Source organism: Chrysochloris asiatica, unplaced genomic scaffold, assembly GCF_000296735.1.
Source record: "Chrysochloris asiatica unplaced genomic scaffold, ChrAsi1.0 scaffold00161, whole genome shotgun sequence".
NCBI classification, from domain to species: Eukaryota; Metazoa; Chordata; class Mammalia; order Afrosoricida; family Chrysochloridae; genus Chrysochloris; species Chrysochloris asiatica.
In genome coordinates, this window is record NW_006408679.1 from 7,043,747 (window position 1) to 7,069,203 (window position 25,457).

A 25,457-nucleotide genomic window follows, 5' to 3' on the forward strand; every position below is an offset into this window, starting at 1 on the left:
AGAGAGAGAGAGAGAGAGAGAGAGAGAGAGAGAGAGAGAGAGAGCTTTGTGTGATCATGTGACTAGTTGACCATGTGACCTAGTTCTGGCCAATGGAATCTATGTAGAAGAGATGCGGGCCACTTTTAGGCCTGGTCCATACAGTCTTCTTCCCCCATGGGCTGAAATGGCGAAGACCAGGGACTTTTGGAAACCATCTTTTAAAGAAATATGGTGTCTGCCTGAGTTCATGTGTTCATGACTGCAGTGGTAGATGTAGTCTGTTTCTCACCCTTCCATATCAGTTCCCAAACCAAGTGGGGAGAAGACACTGAGCATTTCACTGAGCATCTGACTACTTTCTCTCATTTGCTTTCATTCCCAGTCAACTCCTTGTCCCACTATCACTGACCTGCAAAAACGGCACTATGCTGCTCTAGGAAAGAGAAATAAACTTCAGTAAGTTGTTTTGGCCTGTGTTAAAGTAGTTTTAATTAACAAACATGGCTGCTAACCAACAGACTGGAAGTTCAAATCCACCCAAAGCTGCTTCAGAAGAAAGACTACTAGTCATCAACAATCCTACAGAGCACAGTCCTACTTTGGCATGTATGGAGTCACCAAAAGTTGGAATTAACTTGACGGCAACTGGTTTTCAACTACTACAAAAAAAATTTTAAAATCCAGCTTCCTGCCAAAAGATAAAGTGTGGGATTATGAAGTCTCCAGAGTGAGACCGTGGGAAATACGATCCCAACAACCCCAGCAAGGAACTGCAGGCGCACACTGTGGGACTTGTTCAAGTACAGAGGAAACTCTGGAGGCGGGCTCAGGAAGGATCATGAAGTAAATGGCAAAGTCATTTAGAGGTCCCTCCCTCTCCTTCCAAGGGAAAGCTTCCAGTCAAAGCAGTCCTTATGTAGACATGCCGTCATTATTTTTATTTTCAAACATTTATCATCAGCACATGGTACTCTTAAAGTCAACTACAGGTCGTTAAGCTCCAGGTTTACCCCTGCCCTCTTTTCCCCTTTGATGTTCTTGTCTCACTGTCATCTTTTCTTGTGCCTTTCAAATGAATTTTTAATTACCTAAGAATTCCATAATAGTTTCCTCACACACACACACACACAAATTAAAAATCAGGAAAATAAAACTGAAGTATCCTTTGACCACTCCACTCCAGCTCTCCCATCATCTCTTGGCAACCTGAAAGTAACCCACTGCTGTGTTCATTTCAGACCTTTGTAGTTTGTGTTCACAAAAGTCCATAGGAAGTCTACGGGACTGTTTTATAATCAATCATATCTGACTGTACACTTTGTTCCACCATTTGCTCCTTTCACTCCACAATACTTTCATAGAACGCTCCATGTTCCTACACAGAACTATAATTCATTCTGAGTAGCCACATTATATTCCATTGTGTCACTCTACCACAATTTATTTAGTCATTTCATTGATTCAGGTTGTCTCAGTTCTCTGTTATGATGAAAATATCTGCAGTGAAGATCCTTGAACCTGCTTTCCTGAGTACTTACTATGTACTGGGCACTCTTCTCATGTGTTACTGGTGCAGACCTAGCTAACTCCCTCAAGTACTGTATGACACAACTATTGTCATCATCTTCATTTAATGGATGAAATGCCTGCCTCAAATACACCAGTGTTTCTTTAGGATAGATACGGAATGATCCAATTATAATGTTAAGGGATAGGGATGTTTTCAATTTCGACACTGTTTATCCTCCATTGTAGTGGCAGTAAGGATCCCTGGTGGCACAACAATTAAGCATTCTGCTGCTATCTAAAAAGGTCAGTGGTTCAAACCCACCATGAGAAAAGACCTGGTGGTCTGCTCCCATAAGTGTACAGGGTAGGAAATCCTATGGGGCAGTTCTACTCTGTCCTATAGGGTCATGATGAGTTGGAATAGACTCAACGGCACTTAACAGCAATAACTTACACATCTACCAGCAGTTAGCTAGTTGCAAGCTCAACAGTTCGAATCCACCAGTTACTCCTTGGTAAAAGATGAAGCTTTCTGCTTCTGTAAAGATTTAAGTCATGGAAACTCTATTCAGTATCACTATGAGTTGGAACCAACTTGGCAGCACCCCAAAACAACTACTAACAGGAATAGAAATTTTCTTTCTCCATCATCACCATAGCCAAATAAAACCCATTACCATGGAGTTGATTCAGACTTAGAGAGAGTAGAACTTCCCTAAAGGATTTCCAAGGTTGTAAATCTTTGCAGAAGCAGACTGCCACATCTTTCTCTTGTGATGTGATTGGCAGATGTGAACCACCAACCTTCAGTTAGCAGTCTTACGTTTAACCAGGGCTCCTTTTCCAACATCATCAAACACTTGATACTATAAGCTTTTATTCATAGTCCATCTGATGGGTGAAAACAATTTTGCTGTTTTAATCGTCATGCTCCAATTAATCAATGATGATGAGCACCTGCCCTGTATATACAGGCCCATGGTGAGTAGTACCTATCCAATTTCTTCCCACTTCTCCAGGGTCTTCTCCCTTTATGTGTAGATACAAACCAAACTTAACCTGCATGACTTGTTTTCTCAGAACTTTTTGATATGGCCCAGTTTCTCCAAAGCTTTATGTCTTGGCATTTAGAATTCACATTCTAAACCCCATCCTTGGTCTCTGTCCCCACCTGGGTCAACAAACCCTGTGGTCTTTGCAAAGGTTGTTCCTTCTGCCAACAAAACTCACTGTAAAGATTCACGCGCGCGCACACACACACACACACACACACCTACTCACACCGTATACATGGTGTCATTTTCAGGAGCCCTCTCCAGAGCACCCTGTCCAATCTGATTGCCAATACTAACACTTATCACATGATACTGTAATTGCAGGTTTATTATCCAACACTTTTGATAGATTGCAAACTTGTTGGAGATAGATGTTTTTCATGTTCTTTTTAAAAATCCTCGGTACTTAACACAATGACTGAAACACATCAGGTACCCTGTTAAGTGTACATTGAATGAATCAAGAATGAAGCTTGTCTCCTCAATGAATGTGTAGTCCCTCCAGGGTAGATCAACTGAGATAAGAGAAAGAGATTTGAAAACTCTAGATCTGCACTGGAACACAGCATCCACTACCATGCTACTATGTCAAATGCTTATTAAATGACTGTATGTGTTCCTGGATGTGCAAAATTTAGGGAACCAACAGAGAAGAGAGAACATCAGTTGGCCTCAGTCTCTAGTTTCCAATGTAGGGAGAGATTGGTGGAAAAGTTACCTTCTCCTTCTAACCAAACCCACTGCTATCCATTGGTTTCAGACTTAGAGTGACAATCCTATATAGGGTTTCTGAGACTGTAAATCTTATGAAAGCAGACAGCCTCATCTTTCTCCCTCGGAGTGACTGGTGGATTTGAACTACTGGCCTTGTGATTAGCAGCCCATTGTGGAATCCATAGTACCACCAGAGCTCCTATCCTTTCATTCTAATATTTACTAACTCAGAAAATAAAGATCAGTTGTTCTACTGTGTTTCAGACATGATGCTCAGCAATAGGTAGACCAAGTAGACCAACGATTTGAGCTCTTAAGAGAACTCTGGATTAATCCAGGGACACAAGCAGGCAAGTACCTCACTGTTATAGTTACATTTCATTTGATCCTGGAGGGCTTGTGTGGGTCATGGGAGACACAGAAGATGTGATTTTTAGGCACTCACTGTGGTGCTATGGGATACACACTCAACCATAAGGTCGGTTTGAACCACAAGGGCTCAGACTCAGCAGCCTCTCTGGGGAAACCCTATACAGGGTCGCCATGAGTTGGAATCTTAACAACAAATTTGGGTAGAAGCAGTGTGGCATCAAAGGTGAGCAGCAGGCTCTGAGGTGTCAGGTGCACAGGAGCTAAGAGGGGCCCAGGAAGGAAGAAAGGGCCACAGGTCACACAGAAAGTGTGGAGTGGAGCTTATGGATGCTAGACATACAGTCTCTCAAGTAAGTCACTTCCTGTTCACATCCCAGCATTTGCCTTTCTGCTCACAAACATCCCAGGGCTTTTCTTCTTACTCTGAGTAAGAGTCAGATCCATGCCAAAGGTCTGGAAGGTCATCTTAACCAGGCCTCTCTTCACTTCTTGGACCTCATCCCCTCTGGGTCTCCATGTCACTCATTCCATCCCAGTCACACTGACCTACTTCCTATTTCCTGTATGTACTGGACATGCTCCTACCTCAGGATTTTGCACTAGCTCTCCCTTCTCCCTGGAATGTTCAGAAAACTGCATGGTTCATTCTTCTCCTCCTGCAGGTTGTACTTAACGTGTCACCTTCTCAGTGAGAACTTCACCCTCCACTTTATTGAAAACCACAGCCTTTCTCCTTGTATAGGCAAAGAACCTGTCCCAGGATGCCCCCTCCATGCCATTCTCATCTTCTTCCCGGTCACTCTGCTGCCCAAGAAAGACTATATATTTATTTTTGGGAGTTATATGAGAGGGCTTCAAACAGTTCATGGAAAAGTTACTTTGTGTTTCAAGTCTGGTAAGGGTCTAATATCCAAAATTTATAAAATACTTCTACAACTTAACAATCAAAAGACAAACAACTCAATAAAAAATGGACAAAGGACTTCAACAGACTTTTCATCAAAGAAGATATGCAAATAGCCAACAAGCCCATTAAAAGATGCTTGAAGTTATTAGTCGTCGTTGTTGTTAAGTACTGTTGAGTTGCTTCGGGATTATAGCCACCCTGTACAGATTTTCCAAGGAGCAGCTGGTAGGTTTGAACCACCGACCTTCCAGTTAGCAGTCCAGTGCTCATCCTACAGCACCACACCAGGACTCTCATTCGCCATTGTTGTTGTTGTTGTTAAATGCTGTTGAGCAGGTTCTAACTCATAGTGACCCTGTATAGGATTTCTGAGGTTGTAAATCTTTCTCCCAAGGAAGAGATCACAGGCTTGAACCACTGACCTTGTGGCTCAAAGTCCAGTGTTTAGCCTATGGAGCCATTAGGCTCCCCACTAGCCATTATGTAATTACAACTCAAAGCCTCACTGAGACACTATCTTGCTCCCATTAGAATGGTAATGATAAAACAAACAGATAACAACAACAATAAACACATATTAAAACCAGAAAACATAAGGTATTGTTAAGACTGAAGAAACAGGAATCTTCATTCGTTGCTGGTGGGACTGTAAACTGGTACAGAAATTGTGGAAAACACTTTAGTGATTCCGCAAAGTATTGAACATAGAACTACCATGTGACTCAGCATTTCCACTTTTAAGTATATACGCCAAACACTTGAAAGCAGAGAGAGGAATAGACCTATGCATACCAATGTTGATTGCAACATTACTGGTAACAGACAAAAGATAGAAACAACTAAAATGTCCATCAACTGATGAATGGATAAACAAAATGCAGTTTACACAAGCAATAAATGAAACAATAAAGAGGAATGAAGTTCTGATGATGCCACACATGGGTAAACCTTAAGAACATGCTGGATGAAATCAGTCATTCATGAAAGAACAAATACAGTATATTCTAACTTATATAAAATAAGCAAACACACTCCAAAAAAACCCCACAAAAACAAAACAAAACCAGAAGTTATTCATTTCAGGGATGGGGGGTGGAGAGGGAAGTTTTACTTAGGATATAGTGAATATATGTTCCTGGTGGTGAGATATTTTGGAAAAGGATAACCAGAATGGTTTCATGACTTGAAGAGTATATTCACTTTTATTGAATGGTTCATGTAGAAACTGTTGACTTGCTGTATGTTTTGTTGTATATAAAGGGGCTCTGGTGGCACCATGGTTAAGTGGTCAGCTGCTAAAGAAAATGTTGGTGGTTCAAATCACCAGCTGATTCGTGGAAGAAAGATATGTCAGTCTGCTTCTACAAAGATTGTTGTTATTGTTAAGTACCATCGAGTCAGTTCCTACTCATAGTGACCATGTATAGAGTTTCCAAGGAGAGGCTGGTGAGTTTGAACCGCTGACCTTGTGATTCAAACTGAACTTGCAGTCCAGTGCACTGTCCTGAAAACCCTATGGGACAGTCTACTCCACCCTACAGGGTTAATATGAGTCAGGACCAACTTGACAGCAGTTTGTTTTTAGGTGTATATTTGGGTGTATGTTTTTGGATTAAGCATTAATTAGGTTGCTAAGCCTGAAGGTTCGGCAGCTGGAACTCACCAGCCACTTCACAGGAGAAAGATGAGGCAGTACTTCTGTAAGGATTTACAGCCTCGGAAACCCTAGGGAGTAGTTCTCCTCTATTTGACATGGCCACAATGAGTCAGAATCAATTCTGGTAGATTTGGGGTATATATTTTCACTAAAAAAAAAAAAAAAAAAAAAAAGTACAATTCCCAGCTTCCGTTGCAGGTAGATACAATCATGTGACTAGGTTCTCACTAATGATATGTAAGAAAATTAATTTGTGTAATGTTTGCCTTTCTTGCCTGAAATGAAGTCTGTTGGCCTTGTGCTTCATTACTTGTTCACTTTTCCTCAAGCTAAACTCCAGATGTACCAGTGATTAACCACAGCTGAAGACAATGCCTTAATGAATGGTTGTTGTTAGTACCGTGGAGTTGGTTCTGACTCATAGTGACACTGCACAGGGTTTCTGAGGCTGTAAATCTTTACTGGAGCAGAACGCCTCATCTTTCTCCTGCAGAACCATTGGTACTTTCAAACTGCTGACCTTGAGGTTGGCAGCCTGACTTGTAACCACTACACTACCAGAGCTCCTTTAGTGAATGGTAGAGCCATGAGAAAGTAGAAATCTGGGCCCCTGAATGACTCCATGGAGCAGACATCCCCACCTGCCTAGAATGGTCAGACATTTACAGGAGAGAAATAAACTTCTCTTTAAGTTCCTGAATGTATGGGTCACTTTGTTAGAGTAGCTTAGCTGCTTTATTTCTTCTTTGACTTGTTTTTTTGCATATCACTAAATGCCATCTGATATAGTAAACATTTTCCTAATTTTGTTTATCATTTGTCTTCCTTAACTGGAATGTAAGCTCTTCAAGGGCAGAGTATTTTGTTACTTTGTTCACCCTGGCCCCAATACCTAGAAAAGTTGGTTGTTGTTGTTAAGTGCTGTTGAGTTGATTCTGACCCATAGCGACCCTGTATAGGGTTTAATGCTCAATTAATATATTTTGAATTACATTTTTTGGCCACGAGCAGGGCAGTCACAGAGTCCAGCCATAACAAAAGATTTTCAGTATGCTTTAAAAAATAATTCTAGAGTACAGCATACAGAGAGGAGATGGGAATGGGAAGTGGAAAACTAATGAAAAGACAGGGGGAAACACAAGCTCTATCTTCATGAATGGAGGGCGAGAGAAAGGGTGGAGGTGGGTGGACTTCATGGTTTGGCTCAGCTCCCTTCCTCATTGGTATTGAATTGGAATGGACTCTTTTCTGAGATGAGCAGAGATAAAATATGTTTTCTCCACTTAGTAGGAAGTAAGCTATTCCTTCCTGCTGCCATCTATCTATCTGCCCTAATCACTTCCTCTTCTGGAGAAATAGACACACCAAATTATAGTCAGGATAACCTGTTTTGTAGACTCCTTGAAGTAGAAGGTATTCATAGAAACAGTCATGAAATGGAGGAAAAACTATTAGGATGGAGTCAAACAGGCCTGGATTCAAGTCTGAGGTCTCTACTGGCTGGCTGGTTTTCAGTAAAGACATTTACTCTCCTTGTCTTCACCGTCCTCATTTGTAAGATAAGCATAGCTTTTGTGGTGAGATAATGTAAAAAAAAAATTTAAATGCTATGCTGTACCTGTCCTGAAAATGCTGTTACTGTTGTTGTTGTTGCTGTTAGGTGCTGTTGAGTTGGTACCGACTCATATCAACCTTATGCACAACAGAACGAAACACTGCCTGGTCCAGTGCCAATCTCACAATCATTGCTACGCTTCAGCACATTGCTGATGTCACTGTGCCAATCCATCCTGGTGGTGGTTGGGGGGTCTTCCTCTTTTCTGGTGAACCTCCACTTTACCAAACATGATATCTTTCTTCAGGGACTGGTCCCTCCTGATATGTCCAGAGTATGAGAGACGAAATCTGTCCATCCTAGCTTCCAAGTAGTATTCTGTCTGTACTTCTTCCAACACAGATTAGTTTGTCCATTTGGTGGTCCATGGTACTTTTAATATTTTTCTCCATCACTATAAATACACAGTCTTCTTTACTCATTGCCCAACTTTCACATGCATATGAGGTTATTGAAAATACCATGGCTTGGGTCAGACTCACTTTAGTCCTCAAACTGATGTCTTGAAAACTTTAAAGAGACTTTGCATAGTAGATTTGCCTAATGCAATACATTGTTTGATTTCCTGACTAGCAAATCCATGAGTGTTAAAGGTTAATCTGAGCAAAATAGTCTTTGACAACTTCAATCTGTTCTCCATTTATCTTGATATTATTTATTTGTCCAATAGTGAGGATTTGTGCTTTGTTTACATTGAAATATAATGCATACCAAAAGCTGTAGTCTTTGACCTTCATCTGAAAATGCTAGTCTTCTTAAATAGCATTATTATTAATAATAATGATAATAAAATCCACTGCGATTGAGTTGATACTCATAGCGACCCTATATGGAAGAATAGAACTGCTCGCTATGGTTTCTGAGACTGTAAATCTTTATGGGAGTGGATATCTTCATATTTGTGGAGCAACTGGAAGATTTGAGTCAATGATATTGCAGTTAGTAGTCCAATGCTTAACCCAGAGTTCCAGGGCTCCATTCATTGCATAATTCATAATATAGGGATTACCAGTCCAGTTGTGTAATGGGCAGACCTCTTTCTGAATACAAAGTTTGATTGTTGGAAGTGGGGGCCACTGAGCAATGGAGTCACATCCAGAGAATGAAGATAAGGCTGATGAGGAGTCCAGGGATCTTCACATAGAAGGAAGTCTCTTTGCTTAACCCAGAGAAGAAAAGATCCAAGGGGACATGAAGCCATTCCCAAATGGATGAAGTGCTTATATCATCAGAAAGAGGAATTTGATTTGCTGTGTGGACCCAGAGGGAAGAGCTCGAACCAGTGGCAAAATGTTTGAAGGAGGTAGATTTCAGTTCAGTATAAGAGAGAGGCCCAGGTAGTGCAAACAGTAAGAATTCGACTATCAGCAGAATGATTGATGGTTTGAACAGAGTGTCTGGGTGAAAAAAAAGTTCTGGTGATCTGCTTCTGAAAGGTCACAGCTGTGAAATCTCTGTGAAGCAGTTCTGCTCTGACACACAAGGAGTTGCCATGATTTAGAACTGATTGATGGCTACTGGTTTCATTTTTTTGGTTTTTCTTTTTTAATAAGAGAATGGACTCTCTGGGTGATACAAACAGGTAAGGGTTCATTTACCAAGTGAAAGGCTGGCTGTTGGAAACTACAAAGAAGTGTCTCAGAAAAAAAGGCTCAGTGATCTACTTCTAGAAAATCAGCCATTGAAGACCCTAAGGAGAACAGTTCTCCTCTGACACACATGTTGTTGCTGTTAGGTGCCATCGAGTCAGCACAGACCCATAGCAACATTATGCACAGCAGAACATAACACTGCCCGATCTTGGGCCAACCTCACTACTGTGGCCACACATCGATGAGTTCATCGATGCTGCCAGTTGGGCAATCCGTCTCATTGGGGGTCTTCCTCTTTTTCTCTGACCCTCCGCCTTACCAAACATGATATCCTTCTCCAGCGACTGGTCCCTCCTGAAAATATGTCCAACGTATGTGAGATGAAGTTTAGCCATCTTGGCCTCTAAGGAGCACTCTGGCTGCGCTTCTTCCATAATATTCTCCTCCAACACCATAACTCAAAAGCATTAATTCTTCTGCAGTCTCCTTATTCACTGTCCAGCTTTCACATGCATATGGGGTTATTGAAAATACCATGGTTTGGGTCAGGTGCACCTTAGTCCTCAAGCTGACATCTTTGCTCTTCAACACTTTAAAAAGGTCTTGTGCAGCAGGTTTGCCTAATGCAATACATTGTTTGATTTGACTGCTGCTTCCCGTGAGAGTTGATAGTTGATCCAAGAAGAATGAAGTCCTTGACAACTTCAATCTTTTCTCCATTGATAAGAATACTGTTTATTGGTCCAGTGGTGAGGATTTTTGTTTTCTTTACATTGAGATGTAATTCATACCAAAGGCTGTGCTCTTTGATCTTCATCAGTAAATGTTTTAAGTCCTCTTCACATTCAGCAAGCAAGGTTGTATCATCTGCATATAGCAGGTTGTTAATGAGTCTTCCTCCAATCCCGGTGCCACGTTTTTCTTCATATAACCCAACTTCAGCAAACAGGCTGAATAAGTATGGTGAAAGAATACAACCTTGTAGCACACCTTTTTTAATTTTAAACCATTCAGTGTTCCCATGTTCTGTTCGAACAACTGCCTCTTGGTCCTGGTACAGATTCCTCATGAGCACAATTTAAGTGTTCCGGAATACTCATACTTCGCAATGTTGTCCATAGCTTGTTGTGATCCACACAATCGAAAGCCTTGCATAGTCAATAAAGCACAGGTAAACATCTTTCTGATATTCTCTGCTTTAAGCCAAGATCCATCGGACATCAGCAATGATATCCCTTGTTCCATGGCCTCTTTGGAATCCGGTTTGAACCTCTGGAAGTTCTCTGTCAATGTATGATTGTAGCCATTTCTGTATTACCTTTAGCAAAATTCTACTTGCATGGGGTATCAAAGAGACTTCCACATTCCATTGGGTCACCTTTCTTTGGAATGGGCACAAATCAGTCGGCCAGATAGTAGTCTTGTAAATTTCTTGGCATAGATGAGTGAGTTTCACTTTCTTGAAAGACTTCAATTTTTATTCCATCAATTCCTGGTGCCTTGTTCTTTGCCAATTCCTTCAGTGCACCTTGGAATTCCTCCTTCAGTATCATTGGCTGTTGATCATATATGCTACCTCTTGAAACGGCTGAACATGAAACATTTCCTTTTGGTACAGTGACTCTGTGTATTCCTTCCATCTTCTCTTGATGCTTTCTGCATCATTCAATACTTTGCCCAGAGAATCTTTCAATAACGAAAGTCAAGGCTTGAATTTTTTCTTCAGTTCCCTCAGCTTGAGGACACACATGGGTCCCCATAAGTCAGTCAACTCAATGACATTTTTTTTTTTTTTTTTCCAGGTTTGGTTTTCATTATCTAAGAGAGCTATTGGCAAACGTAAATGGCTTCCTGAAGAAGTATTTAACAAGACTAGATAAGCACATATTAGAAATACCAGACAGGGGCCTCAAGGTGTTTGGACTAGATAAACTTGGACATTCCTTCTAATCCTGACATTCTTTGTACAAACAGATTTATGCCAGATGGAAAACAGATTTCAATAGTCTTCAGATATATCTTTTCTGATTGTAGAAATATGTTCATGGTCACAAAATTTTTTGAGCTTTTATTGATTTAATGACTATAAGAAAAAATAGGCAGCATAGTGGTTCTGTAGGGAAAAAAAACACTGAACTGCAAACCACAAGGTTTATAGTTCTAGCCCATCTGCCACTCTGTGGGAGAAAGAAGAGGCTTTGCAAGATTTACAGCCTCAAAACTCTGTAGAGGGTCACTATATGTTGGAACTGACTGGATAGCACTTAACAAAGCCAAGGAAGATATTAGAATATGTACTGAGATAAAAGTGAAATAAATGTTCAAACTGTTGAGGGCAGTCATATGACCTTAGATATATAGAAAGGTAGACAACCTAGAGTTTGGAAACCCAAAGTACAAGGCAATAAAAATTTGTGCTGTTGAAATCTTAAGCTTATTCTGTGCAACGCTCTCATTTAAATTTTACAAAGTAAAAACACATTGATCTTGATTTATCTACTATAAGCTATGTAACCTGAAAGAATTTGTAAAAATTACTCCCAGTGAAAGTCAACAGATTAATGCTATAATTTCTCAACTACCATCGGTATGTGAGATTTGGGGAAAGCTGAAAGAAACAAGGGCTGATTTTGGTATCAGCAACATCGTTTTCACAGCCGTACATTGCTGCAAAAGAATGTGAAAAATATTGGAACTATCATGGACTGCAGAAGAAAAAACAAATCTGTCTTGGACGAAGTACAGCCAGAATGCTTGTTAGAAGCAAGGATGGCAAGACTTCAATGAATGTTTTTGGGACACGTTATCAGGAGGCACTAGTCGTCCATCATGCTTGGTAAATAAAGGCGCAGTGAAAAAGAGGAAGGCCCGTCAAGGAGATGGATTGATACAGTGGTTGCAACAAGGAGCTCAAACACAAGGATTGTGAGGATAGAGCAGGACAGGATAGTGCTGAGGGCCGCTATGAGTGGGGCTGACTCCAGGTACTTAACAACAGCAATGGGTTCTAAAGTGCTGCCTACTGGCATCACCTCATTAGCTCACACCCCTTAACTGTTATGGCTGACGTTGTCCCACGGAGTCTAGAAAGCTGAGGGGACCAATCTTTGGGAAACACTGTAATGGGTCAAACTGGTGGGGAGTGAGAAAGGCATCCGCTGCGGAGCGCACGTGGGCACCAGAAACCGCATACAGAAGGCACTGTCTCTGCTGTAGAACTCCCTCCACCAAGTGTTGACTCTTTGGGTTTCGACCCCAGATCCTAGAAGCCTCCCTTTCCACTCCTCCTTCCCCCTTACACAACATTGCTAGCGGCACCAATTATCCTACTGATTCTCTGCCCTAGGGTTCCCTTCTCTGCTGAGGCTCACAAGGGTTAGTGTATATCCAAGACTCTTTAGGAATCCTTACATTCAACGTCAGCGGCTCGCAAACAGAAAAATGTCAAAGGTGAGGCTAGGGTTTCAGTCTCCTCAGGTTGTCACTCTGGCTCCCAGGGAACAATCAAAGCCTCGACGTAGGGGGTGGAGGGTGTTACCGCTGGAAGATAAGCGACCTTCACCATTGACACCTCTTTCCCTGCTCCCGACTCCAAGTTAACCGCGTTAATAGTGAGGGCCTTAGGGTGGGGAGCCAGGCAGGTCGCGCGCTCTCACCACCCTGGTTGAAGCCGTCTCCGCGGCAGCAGTCCCAGGAGAAGCCGCTCTTCGAGTGGCGCGCGGGGGCACAGAGGACAAGCGGAGGCCGCGGCGAGCACCGGGGCTCGCGTACAGAGGGGCAGGGAGCCGCCGTCCAGTGCCCCGGAAGGGGCACCAGTGGGTACCTGTGAGAGCGGCCGCAGGACACCTCGCACCCCGACAGGTGCAGGCGCGCGGGCTTCCCATTGGTCGCGGCGGCGGCGCGGGTCCCTTCCCCCCTCCCCGCCTTCGCGGGTCCCCCTCCTTCTCTGCAGCTCCAGCTCAGACGGCCTAGGCGCGTGCCCGCGCGCTCCCCTGCCTCCGCGCCCACTACCCCGCCCCTCCTCCTCCCTCTTTCCGCGTCGCCGACGCTGCGCGTGCTGCCGAGCTCAGGTACCGCGCGCGCGGCACATCCTCGGGGACGCGCGGCCAGACTGCCGTCCTCCCCCCGCAGCCTCCCGCTAGCCCGCTGGAGCCTGGGGAGGGAGAGCGCGGAAGGGGGAGCTGGAGCCGGGCGCCACCGCCGCCGAGGTTTCTGTCTCGCTCGCTCGCGCAGCGGCGGTAGTAGAGGTCGCGCACAGATGCGGGTGAGACTGGCGGGGGGAGGAGGCGGAGGAGGAAAGGAAGCTACATGCATGAGCCCCACAGGTAAGCCCGCAAACCCGGGAAGGGGCTTCCCATCTCGGGGTAGAGCGCGCAGGCCAGGGAGAGGGAGTTGGTGTCTGCTTTTTACTCTTCAAGGAAGGAATTTTTGGACCGCTCAGAGAATTCTCTTTGGGGACTGTAGCAATAGGACCTATCACGATTCAGCGGAAAGCCTGAGAAGTAGCAGGGGGATCCAGTGCCACATTGTGAGATTTGCAAGAGTGAAATGTGTAGGCCCAGGGAAAAGTGGTCGCTCAACCCGGAGATGCTGGGAGGCTGTAGACTTTCTTGTTATGGTCACAACCGCTGGATCTAGGGACCAGCGCAGAGCCAATGTGCGCGAATCCCTCCCCTCTTCCCTTTCTCCTTCCCTCCCGCACGCGCAGCATCCCACGGCGGTTGTTACTCAATGTACCCCCGCGCGGGGGGCGGGGAGCTCGCCGTGGGAAAGGGGGCGGGGGCTGCATGGGGTTGCAGCGGGGATGGAGACCGAGGAGCCAGGGCACCGGGGTCTCGGACGGAGGAAGGGGAGTGTGGCCCCAGAGCCCCAGCAGCCTGAAGCATTGTGTTCCGCTCTTGGTTGCAGACTCTTGCAAGCCGGATGCCCTCTGTGGATGAAAGATGTATCATGGAATGAACCCGAGCAATGGAGATGGATTTCTAGAGCAGCAGCAGCAACAGCCTCAATCCCCCCAGAGACTCTTAGCCGTGATTTTGTGGTTTCAGCTAGCCCTGTGCTTCGGACCTGCACAGCTCACCGGGGGTGAGTGACCCCGCTGTGATGCGGAGGACTAGAGACAACCCCGGAGGGGAGGTGAAGCCGCTCTGGCTAGAGAGCCTTGCCCGCTCACGTACAACCAGACTTTAGGGGTACCTGAGAACCCGTGGGTCTCAAGTGCCGCAGTCTGAAACCACACTCTTCAGAACCCCGGAGTTCCCTGTAATTTCCCCGTGGGCGCACACATTCGCCCACCACATTCTGATTGTGGCTTCCCAACAACCTCCCAGCCTGGCTTATGGGAAGGAAAGACAACAAAGCTTCCCTCCTTATTCTCACTTTGGTCAAGAGACAGGGGGAGAGTGGTGCATTTGAGATTAACAGTGTTTAGGTACCTATTACCCCCGCCTCTGTCTTCAGCAGACAGGTTAGATTTCCCTATCTGTATTTAGGCAAGAGTTGCAAGAGCCATGTTTATGAATGGGAAGGGTCTGAAAACATGGCCGTTCTGGCCTGAAGAACAGGTTTATTTGAAAGTTAACTTTCTCTTCATTTCCTTGGAAAGTGGTGTGTGCCAGCATGTCTGTGCATGTTGGGGGTGGGGAGGGCAGCCAGAGGTTTTCCTTCAGCTGTGCGTCTGGAAAATTGCTTTCCTATCTAGGTCTGATTTACAGGGGGAAAAGTCAAGTGCTCTTGTATGAAGGGGAAGTGAGCTGAAAGGAAATAGATAGCCTCAGTCTCTGGAGGCGTCTAATTTATAACATACTTGGTGCTGGAGAAGGGGGCGGCTATCTTTTGGTTGTGGTAGAGGATGACAGATGGAGCTTCTGTCCGAATTTCAGAACGTGAAAGCCTCCCAACTTCCATTCCTTATTGCTGTTCATCATTGCTGTCCATTCCAAACTTCCAGTGAGGAGGGCTGGCTGATGTGGACATGAACCATGTTTGCTGTCTAACCATATATGCTGTTTATATACAAATCAATTATAAATGGTCGAGAAACAAGTATTGATTGATATAAATAAACCATTTTTTTTTTTTTTTTGGTATTTTAAAATATTGATGTTTCAGAGACTTTAAAAGTAAAGATGGAAAACTCAGAAGTAGGGGAAGGAATAACAAGTTGGACTTTAACACAGAGCAATCAATAACGCTGGTGTTGCATTTAGAAATCTGTCCAGAGCTTGTTGTGATGTGCATACCTGTCAGAATTATTGAGAAGACACTTTGTTGGGAACCTGGTTTTGCTTTTGTTTTGTAATAAGGGGCAACTTTTTTGGTGTTGGTATTGTTGGAGAGATATCGCTAAGCCAGGCTTCTTCTTCATAAAAGAACAGGCCAAGTGTTGGGCACCTTGCCAGGACTCTGCCGTGCCCTGGACATTAACACAGCTTCATGAATGAGGGAGCACAGGTGGGCAGAGCAAGGTGGAGTGGGGCTGGCACATTTCTTCCCCTCTTCTCTTTTGTTGCCTAGTTTTCTTTTCCTCAAACCAGGTCCACATGATTTTCCTTCTTCTTGGTTCATTTATCCCCTGTAGGTAGAATCATGTGTCGGGGCTCATCCACCTTTTGTCTTGACAATTCTTATTGGATGTGCTCTGGGTTCCACCCATTTGTGTTGAGCATTCTCCTCAAAGGATCTCTGAGTTCGGTGCCCAGCATGATCCCCTAGCTGTCATGTCAGTCGCCTGGGAGGTTCATACAGCACATCTTTTATCCGTCTCTGCATAGAAGGAAACACATCAAGACAAAAGACCCAAAGCCTTGAAGAGGAGGGTGGGAGTAAGAGTTGCCTCTCTCCTCAGTTTCAGAGCCGTTTCTTTTCTTTTGAGGTACTCATGCACTGCAGAGAGGCTCTTTCAGGCACAGACTGATTTCTAGAAGAATATTTATCATTTCAGAATTCCTCTATGCATAAACAGCTTGGATGGAGAAAGGTGGTGGGGAATGTCTTGTGAAGTTCATTATACTGAGATATTTGTTCTTTGGGGGGTGGGTAAAAGCAAATTATATTTCAGGATGGAATAAGAGCAAATTCTCTTTAGAGTTCTGTAGATGTTGCTGTCGTTGCTAAGTGCGGTAGAGTCAGTTCTGACTCATAGTGACTCTGTACAGGGTTTCCAAGGAGCGGCTGATGGGTTTGAACCGCCCACCTTGTGGCTAGTACTACAGTGCTTATCCTACAGTGTCACTCCCAGACTCTATGCCTGTAGACTTTGTCTTTGTTAAGTGCCATCTATCTAGTTGGTTCATGTCTGTAGACATTGGCAAGTACCATTGAGTCGTTCCAACTCATAGAGACTCTGTATAAGGTTCCTGGCTGGTGAGTTTGAACAACAGACCTTGTGGTTCAAACCAGTTTTGGAGTTGAATGCTTATGCTGTGGTGGCACGTTGTTGTTGTTGTTGTTGTTGTTGTTGTTAAATGCCGTTCCCATAATGACCTTGCATAGGGTTTCTGAGGAGCGACTAATGACTAATGAACTTGAACCGCTGCCCTTGCAGTTCAAATGGCTTTGCAGTCTGGTGCATTAACCCATAGTGCCACACCAGAATTTCTGAATGTACATATGAATCACCTGGGGATATTTTGAAAGGTTAATTTTAATTCATTCATTCAGTCTTAGGGTGGGGCCTAGGATTTTGCATTTCTAACTAGCTCCCTGACAAGGCTTTTGTTACTTACTGGTTCACAGACCATACTTTGATTAGCAAGGCTTTCAACTAAGGCATTCATTCTTTAAAATATAAGTTGGCTCTGACTCCACACTTTGTTCCATCACTCTCAATTACCAAATTCAAATGGCATATGCTGGAGAAGTCTCTCTCACCAAGTACTCAACCTTTGGGTCGATGTAGAGCTGAAAACCAGTCCCTAGAGAGCGCTTTCTGGTTTTCATCCACAAAAACTGTTCTAAAATGTGGATTTAGACACTGTTCTAAAATGTGGATTTTCATTTTTGATTGCTTTCAATGGGAAAGGAACAGTACAATAGCAAGATATAATAGTCTCAGCTAGGAAGGAGAAAAAAAAAAAATGTGCCCAATAAAAGTATTATAGAAAAAGCCTGAACTAGAAAGGGGAAAATTGAGAAAATGATCACATGAAGAATAGGGAGAAAAAGAACTACCATCAAAACCAAAATGTGGTGTCCTAGAAAGCCAGAGATTTGATTCTATTCTTTGAGCCCTATCAGAGCTTTCATGAGCCTGAGGTTCCTTGTGGGTGGCTCTCTTCAGGTTGTCTTCTGTAAATTTGGACAAAAGGCTCTCATTTGGGACCTCTAAGATCAGATAGCTGAGAGCACTAATACTAGGTTTTTAGGGAGGCAGGGGAGATCTGGTGTGGTACTGTAGAATAAGTATTGTTCATACTCACCAGCTGCTTCTCAGAAACCCTGTACAGGGTCACTATGAGTTGGAACTGGCTCAACGGCACTTAACAACAGCAACAACAACCCTCTCCCTGTGCCAGGCACTATTGCATAGAAAGTTCCTTTTACCTAGAAAAACTCTCCATTATGCTCCATTTTATGTCTAGTGAACTAAGTTCTTTTTAAGGCTCAACTTTAAAGTCTTATTTTCTTTCATATGCTTTTCATGGTCAATAAGGACTCCCTTCACCTGAGCTCAGATCCCACTAAATATAACCATCCAACACAGCATCATCTCACTCATTAAACTGTAAACTGACTGAGGGTAAGAACTTTTACTTGGTTCATTTTCGTGCCTTCGACTCCCATCACAGTGTCAGACTATAGTAGATGCTCAGCTAATGTTCACTGAGAGGAAATAAAAAGATTCTCAAATTACTGTCAAGTAGTTGCTGTCAAGTTGGCCCCCAACACATGGCAAACCCATGCATGATATGGTTGCATAGGGTTTTCACTGGCTGATTTTCAGAAGGACATCTCAAGGCCTTTCTTTCTAGTCCATCTTAGCCTTGAAGGTATGCTGAACACTGTTTAGCATCTGGAAATATAGTGTGGGGGCAGTGTCAATCACCTGCAGCTTCACAAGCAGGAAGGAGAATCAAACTGAACATCAACCCAAGGCGGGTTCCTATGAGGCTGAATCAGACATACTTCTACCCTCCGGCCTTCTGTACCAATCCTCATGCCAACTGCCCCTCCCATGGCACAGTCTACTTCTCTGCTGGGTTTGGTAATTCATTGCAACGGCCACACGGAAATCCAAACCACACTCATGATTATGGGGTTCATTAAGGAAATGAACAGGTTAAAGTTCAGGATTGTAAATGTTCAGGTTGCAATTCTTCTGTCTGGTGTGCCTCTTCTCAGTCATGCCCTCAGGCATGCCTCTCTCTGGTCCTCGGCCTCTCAGTCATGTACCTTGGCATGTACCCTGTCTGGACAGTGTTACAAAGTTCTTTCAGCACTGTCAATAAGTGTCCCAAGCTTTAGACCCAGAGAGGGAGAGGGGCTGTGTGCTGATGACTGGGGGTGGGGGGGTGGGGGCAGGCTTGTAGGGTTTACTCTGTGATTGGTTGATGATGCATGGAGGGTATTGTAACCATAGCAATGAAACAATATACCATAGGATGAATGTAAAACTAATGTTCTCCCATGTAAACTATCATATAATTCACAATAAAACATTAAAATAAATAAATTAAATAAGTGTCCCAAGGGCACTTCACTCAACCTTAAGTAAGCCTCAGATTGAAGGCACTCAATTCTTTGGGTACCATGGGTTGGTAAGCCTGGCTCCCCTGATTAAGTGTAAAGGCATCTCAGGCCACAAGTAAACCCCTGCCTGAAGGCACTCAGGTTTACTCTTGACATGGCCTAGGAAGCCCACTGCTCTGTCTTGTGCTCTTGGTTCTACTGCTATTGCTTCTCGGCCACTCCTCTGATGTTATAGCCTTCTGTCTCTTGGATCAAGGAGGTTTCAACACACAGTTTTTATTGTTAATTATGTGATAGTTTACATGGGAGAACATCAGTTTTAAATTCATCCCATCATATTTCATATTGCAATGATTACAGTCCCCTCCATGCATCATCAAATAACCAAAGGGTACACACAGCCCTTCTCCCTCCCTGAGTCCAGTGTCCCCAGCTGCTGTATGTATCTACATCATCGTCTTGGCCTCCATCCCTGGCGTCACTGCGTCTCTGAGTAGGGTCCCGCTCTCTGCTCTTCTCACTTGATGATCCCAAGGACCTCTGCTCCTGGACTGCAAAATCAGTCACTCCCCTTTTGTTACAAAACATCTACCTCTACATTTCAGACCCTCACAGTCAGTCCTGATGGCAGTTATTCACTATTGTACCACAAGAGTCTTATCCCCATTTCCTTTCTCCAATCTGATGCCAACAGACTGGAAATCATCCAGTGGAGATTTTACCTACCCCTGCCCTGTCTGGAACTAGGCTCTCTCTTGAAAGCTTGTAAGTCAGTCACTTCTTGCCTTTATAGGCCACCCCCATTTTGGGTAGCCAATGTCTAAGTTGCCCATCCCTGTCAACCCTGTGTACCAAGGGGGTGGAAGTGATCCTCACTGTAAAGATTTGTTCCCTTTTTTTGAGCTACTACATCCATAAGTATAGGTAAAGCTCATCAAATTGTAACAGGTTACTTTTTTTTCCCCCCTCTTCTTTCTTCTTCTAGTTGAGTTCTGATCATCCAGCCATCGAAGCCAGGTTAAGTGGGTATTATCTGCAAGTATGGGTGTTCTTGTGCATCTCCCCTCACTTCATATCAGCCGGATGCTTCACTCTCTGCTCTAGTCCTTTGTGGCCATGTTATTGCCTCTGGGGAGTCCCCGGGTCTTGCAATACTGCTGGCCATCCAGGTCTCTATCTGGGTTCATAGGGGTCTATTGAATGTGGTTGGACTTAGTTCCCAACTTTATTGCTGTTGTTTACCCCTTTTCCCCTTATCGGTAACCAATGTGGTCACCAGCCAGACCACATGCCTGCTCATGTATTCCCCTTGAGTTTCAGTCTTGGAAGGGAGTTTGCTCTGATAGTACCCAACCACTTGCCTTGATGACTTCCGGGCGAACAGCTTACTTGTTCTTGTAGTAATCAGTGAGACTGCTGTTATTGATTCTGATTTTTCCTGCCAGTCTTTCTTTCACGAAGTATCTTCGGGTCTTCTAGCCACTCCAGGCTGGTCTACTCATCCTTTCCAGTAGAAATTTCCCACCTCAGATGATTCTGGATTCCACCTATGGTCTTATGTAATACAGAGGCTCCACAGCAAGCCTCTTTGACTGGGCAATTTCTAGCCCCCTTTAAGGTATTCCGATCAGTTATAGGCTGAAGACGGACTTACAGTCTTTCTATTGTAATGTTTCTGGCTATTTCTTTCTCTCCCCCTCAAGTGTCTATTTTACAATGGTAGGCAAAGGAACCCAAGATTCAAAAGACAGCCAAGCATCTTAACATTATTCCCCTCTTTTGCTCATTCAAACCATGCCTCAATCCCTGTGTCCCAAACCTGTTTTTCTAAGGTTGTGCATACATCATCATTTACCTCTGTCCCACTTACTGGCTCTTCTTTCTTGATGGTAGTGAGATCTTCTTTCCTGCTTTTGAGATGGCTCATTTGAAGCCAGGATGGCAAAACTGACCAATCCCCATGTTAGAGTTCTATAAACCCTAATTGCATGCTCTCACCCCACATTGGTGACATACAACTTATTTACATTCTTAGCAAGCTATCCAATCTACTTGGTGGGTCACAAACACGTCATATTTGCATAGTCCTATCCAGCCCTTTGGAGTCCTGGTCTGGCAAAGTGAGTTAATGCGCTGGACTGCAAAGTTGGTTTGAACTGCAAGGTCGGCAGTTCAAGCTCAACAGCTGCTTCTTGGAAACCCTATACAGCATTGCTTTGGGTCAGAACCGACTCAAAGGCACTTAACAACAACAACAAGAACAATATCCAGTCATTTCGAGGTCTGGTATGGTGCTGTAGGATAAACTCTGGGTTGCTAACTGCAAGGTCAGTGGCTCAAATCCATCAGCCACTCCTGGGAAACCCTATACAGAACCTACTCAATGGCACTTAACAACAACCCAGTCATTTGGTAGGGATAACAAAGACCAGCTAGAAGATCTATATCAAGTAATTTGCTGCATTACAGCATCACAACAGCAAGCAAGCCTCTAGTGACAGACAAGTGGTGACTGTACTTGAGGTGCACTGGCTGGGTATCGAACCTGCATCTCCCACATGGAAGAGGAGAACTCTGCCACTGAACCACCAACATCCTCTAATTACTACTGTACAATTTAGAAAGTAAATGTCATGGATGAGTTATAAAAGTACATGAGTTTCATGGCAGTTGTAGCCTCATTCACTTGGAGGTAGTCCCAGAGGTTGGAGGAGGAATCAGGGAAGGCTCTAGAAAAGAGCACATAGGATGGAATCTGAGGGAGGCAGGAGTTGGGGCATCTCAGAGGGAGAAATGTCTTATACAAGGATCCAGAGCTAACATGGTTGGACTTCTCAGAGAGCAGAGGATAATTTGGTTCCTCTAAAACATAGTATACCCTCAGGGGACTAAGTAGGATAAAGAAGACAAATAGGTTAGAACCCCATCAAAACAGTCCCAATTAGCAGGCCGGAGGGAGCCCTGGGAAGGGTTTAGAGCTGGAGCAGAATACCATCTGAGCTGTGCTAGCGTTCCTTCCTCTGTTTCCAATTCTCTGACTTAGGGCACCCTCTCTGCACACCCACGTTATGACAGTAGTCTTGTATGGACCATGTGGACGTAGCACTTGGGTTGTATACTAATAAAGCACAAAGCAAAATCACTGCTGTCCAGTCGATTTCAACTCAGGGCAACCCCATAAGACAGAGGATAACTGCCCATAGGTTTCCAAGGCTGTTAATCTTTATAGAAGCACTTTCTCCCACAACTTTCTCCCATGGGGCAGCTGATGGGTTTGAACTCTGGGCCTTTTGGTTAGCAGCCAAGCATTTTAACCACTGTGCCATCTGGACTCCTAGGCAGGAACAATGCTTTCTGACTGATTCACTGATTTGGGGGATGCTGGTTTCTTGATGTTTTATTTTTCAAAAACAGTTTTCTTGGTAGGGTTTAAGTTTTTCATGCAATGTTATGCATAAAGCTATGGTTTCAAACTGTACTGAACTCAATCTGTAAGCAAAGTCTCAACTTTTCAAATTATATACTATGTTTCTTCAAAAAAGGCCACCTAAATAGAAGCATGTGAAAACCCGTTTGATCTAATTACAAGGTAAAAACTTAAAGTCTAGGTTTCATACGAAAGATTTCATACAACAAGTAGCTAATTTCTTGTCTTGGAGTTCTGGGGTGGTGCTGTGGGTTAATGCACTGGCCCGCAAAGTTGACTTGAACTGCAAGGTCAGCGGTTCAAACTCACCAGCTGCTCCTCAGAAATGCTATCCAGGATTGCTGTGATTCAGAACTGACTTGATGACAGCACTTAACAATAGCAACAACAACAACAATTTCTTTTCTTAGCAACTTGAAGAGGCAGCAAGTTAGAGAGAGAATCAGGGATTCATTAATACCTGAGAGTCTGGATGTGTATCGCTGAAAGTCTCTCTCTAGTATATATTGATTGGATATGTGGAGAAAATCACCTGAATTATACTCCGTTCCTTGAGTCAGAGGCATATTTCAAATGCTTCCAAGAGGCCCAAGAGACGTGCTTTTAAATGGGCAGCTATGGAATGACATGGAGGTCTCGAATTCTTGACTGGGCTCACTGTGTGTGACCTCTTAATTATGTAGTTTTGGACAGTTTGACTCCTCCTTGACCCAGTGCCTTCTCTCTTACTACCATTGTTTGATGAGACAGTGGTGATTTAGTGTTAGAACTCTTTTCTGCCATGTAAGAAACCTGTTCCAAAATCCCGGCCTATGTGTCTTTTGTTTAACCTCCACCCACCTATCTGGTTTCAGTGGAGCATCTAGACTGAGACAGACTATGAAGAAAGGCCTGGGAAGCAATCTCTGGAAAATCAGATGAAAGAAACCCCATGGGTCACAGCTGTCCAATCTCTAACCACTCATGGGGATGGCTCAGGACCAGGTGGTGTTTCATTCTGTAGTGCAGGGGGTCACCATGAGTCAGGGGCCAACTTGACGGCAGCTAAACAATGACAACATTGTCTGATTCTGTGATTTTAGTCATGTGATGTGTTCTGAATTCTGGATAAGGCGGACTCTGTTTTTTATCCTTTCTAGCCATCTGTCTTTTGTGGAGTATCTGCTGCATGCCCTGGGGATACCCCAGTAAGTGTTTGTAATTCTTGCTTCTGAAGAAACAGACAAGTAAGGGCCGGATTCTTCTCAAAAGTTTGAATGCAAGAGGCTTGCATTTTTCCCCCACATACGCTTTTAATTTAATTTTTCGTTTCAGTTACTGATACTGATGCGAAAAGTGATTTTCCAGGCTGCTTCTCTTTATCCTTGCCTTATTTTTTGAAAGCTCATTTGGTATTTTATAACTGAAATAGTCACACACAACAACACTACATCTAAACAGGTCATTGGAACCAGGGTCTCTGAATTGAAAAAGAAAGGGACAGAAGAATAGGCTTTTAAATCTGTGTGTGCATACAATCACGTTTCACCAAAACTAGCCGCAATATCTAGGACAGATAGGATGCCTGTTCTCATACATCAGATACATTTTACCCAGATGTTTAAGAAGTGACCTAATCTCCATCACTGTATGAGGTTGAGATGACATGGATTTACTAGCCCACCTGCACAAGAACAAGCTCTTCCACTGTTCCTAATGTATGGGTGGTTCGAAAAGGTAGGGTGGAGCCTTAAATTGGCTAACATCTGAGTGAGTGATGAAAGTTTTGAAAGTGTTATTACTAATCATAAGCATGTAGAGAGTGTTACTATGTGTCAACCTTGTTTTCTTCACTGTCCTTCCATTAACTCATTTAATCTCCCTGGTTGTGTACCAGGTTGTTGTTGTTGTAATATGTTGTGTTGTCGGTTCCCACTCATAGCCACCCTGCACAGGGTTTCCGAGGCTGTAAATCTTTATGGGAGCAGAAATCCTTATCTTACTACTGTGGAATGGCTGGTAGTTTTGAACCGCTGACCTTGAGGTTTGTTGTTGTTGTTGTTAAGTGCCTTCGAGTCGGTTCCGACCTTGAGGTTAGCAGCCCGATTTGCTCCTTTGTGTACCAGGTAGGTCCTCTAATTTCTCCTCATCCCATAGGAAAGGATCTAAGACACAGAGAGATTCAGTATGATTTGTACAAGATCAGCCAACCCAAAGGGAGGCATGGTGACCCAGATTATCCTTCTTTTTAGTTTAAAGCCTTTTCTGTAGCATGTCAAGGAATGGAAATATCAATTTCTACATGCATTATGTTTCTCTTAATTTCATTTCAGTTTAGACATTTTTCTTTAAGCTACAATGATCAAATGTCTTGGAACCTTGGTATAAGGGAATTCTTTTATGCTGTGACCAAAAAAAAAAAAAAAAAAACCATAAATAAGCAAACAGCAATGATAACAACAACAACAAAAATTCAAAACCCCCAAGATAATTAGAGTGAAGGCAGTGCTTGAACTTGAGATCTGAGTGAAGACAGGTAAGGGGCTTGGACCCTGTGACACTACTTGGAAGTGTGGCTCTTTGAGGAAGGTGAGTAGAGCAGGACCAGAGGTGAGAAAACAAATGGCGGGTCTCTAGGACCTCTATATTGACAGTCACCACCATCACTGTCCCCTTAGGATGACCCTCCAAAACATTTATTATTCTCAGTGTGACCACCTTTGTTGGAGTGGTTCTTATCCATGTGATTTGGACAAGCACTGAAAATAACTTTTGCTAACTTGTGCTTGAGGACCTCTGGTGGTTACCAGTTGGGCTGCTAACCCTAAGGTCAGCCATTCAAAACAACCAGCATTTCTGCAGGAGAAAGATGAGGCTTTCTGCTCCTATAGAGATATGTTGTTGTTAATGTTGTTATGTGCCTTGGAGTCGGTTCCCACTCATAGCGACCCTGTACAG

The 25,457-nt window shown here is 43.7% G+C and overlaps 1 protein-coding gene across 1 annotated transcript in view; it reads left to right on the forward strand.

Annotated features, from left to right (window-relative positions):
• The first annotated feature begins 13,654 nt into the window (after positions 1-13,654).
• The window catches only part of SUSD4 (sushi domain containing 4), a 234,182-nt gene continuing 222,379 nt past the window's right edge, over positions 13,655-25,457 (forward strand). Inside the window, exons 1-2 of the mRNA XM_006871147.1 lie at positions 13,655-13,728; positions 14,312-14,488. Of these exons, the coding sequence (XP_006871209.1) occupies positions 14,347-14,488 (142 nt within the window). The 5' untranslated portion in view covers positions 13,655-13,728; positions 14,312-14,346. The remainder of the gene's footprint in view (positions 13,729-14,311; positions 14,489-25,457) is intronic.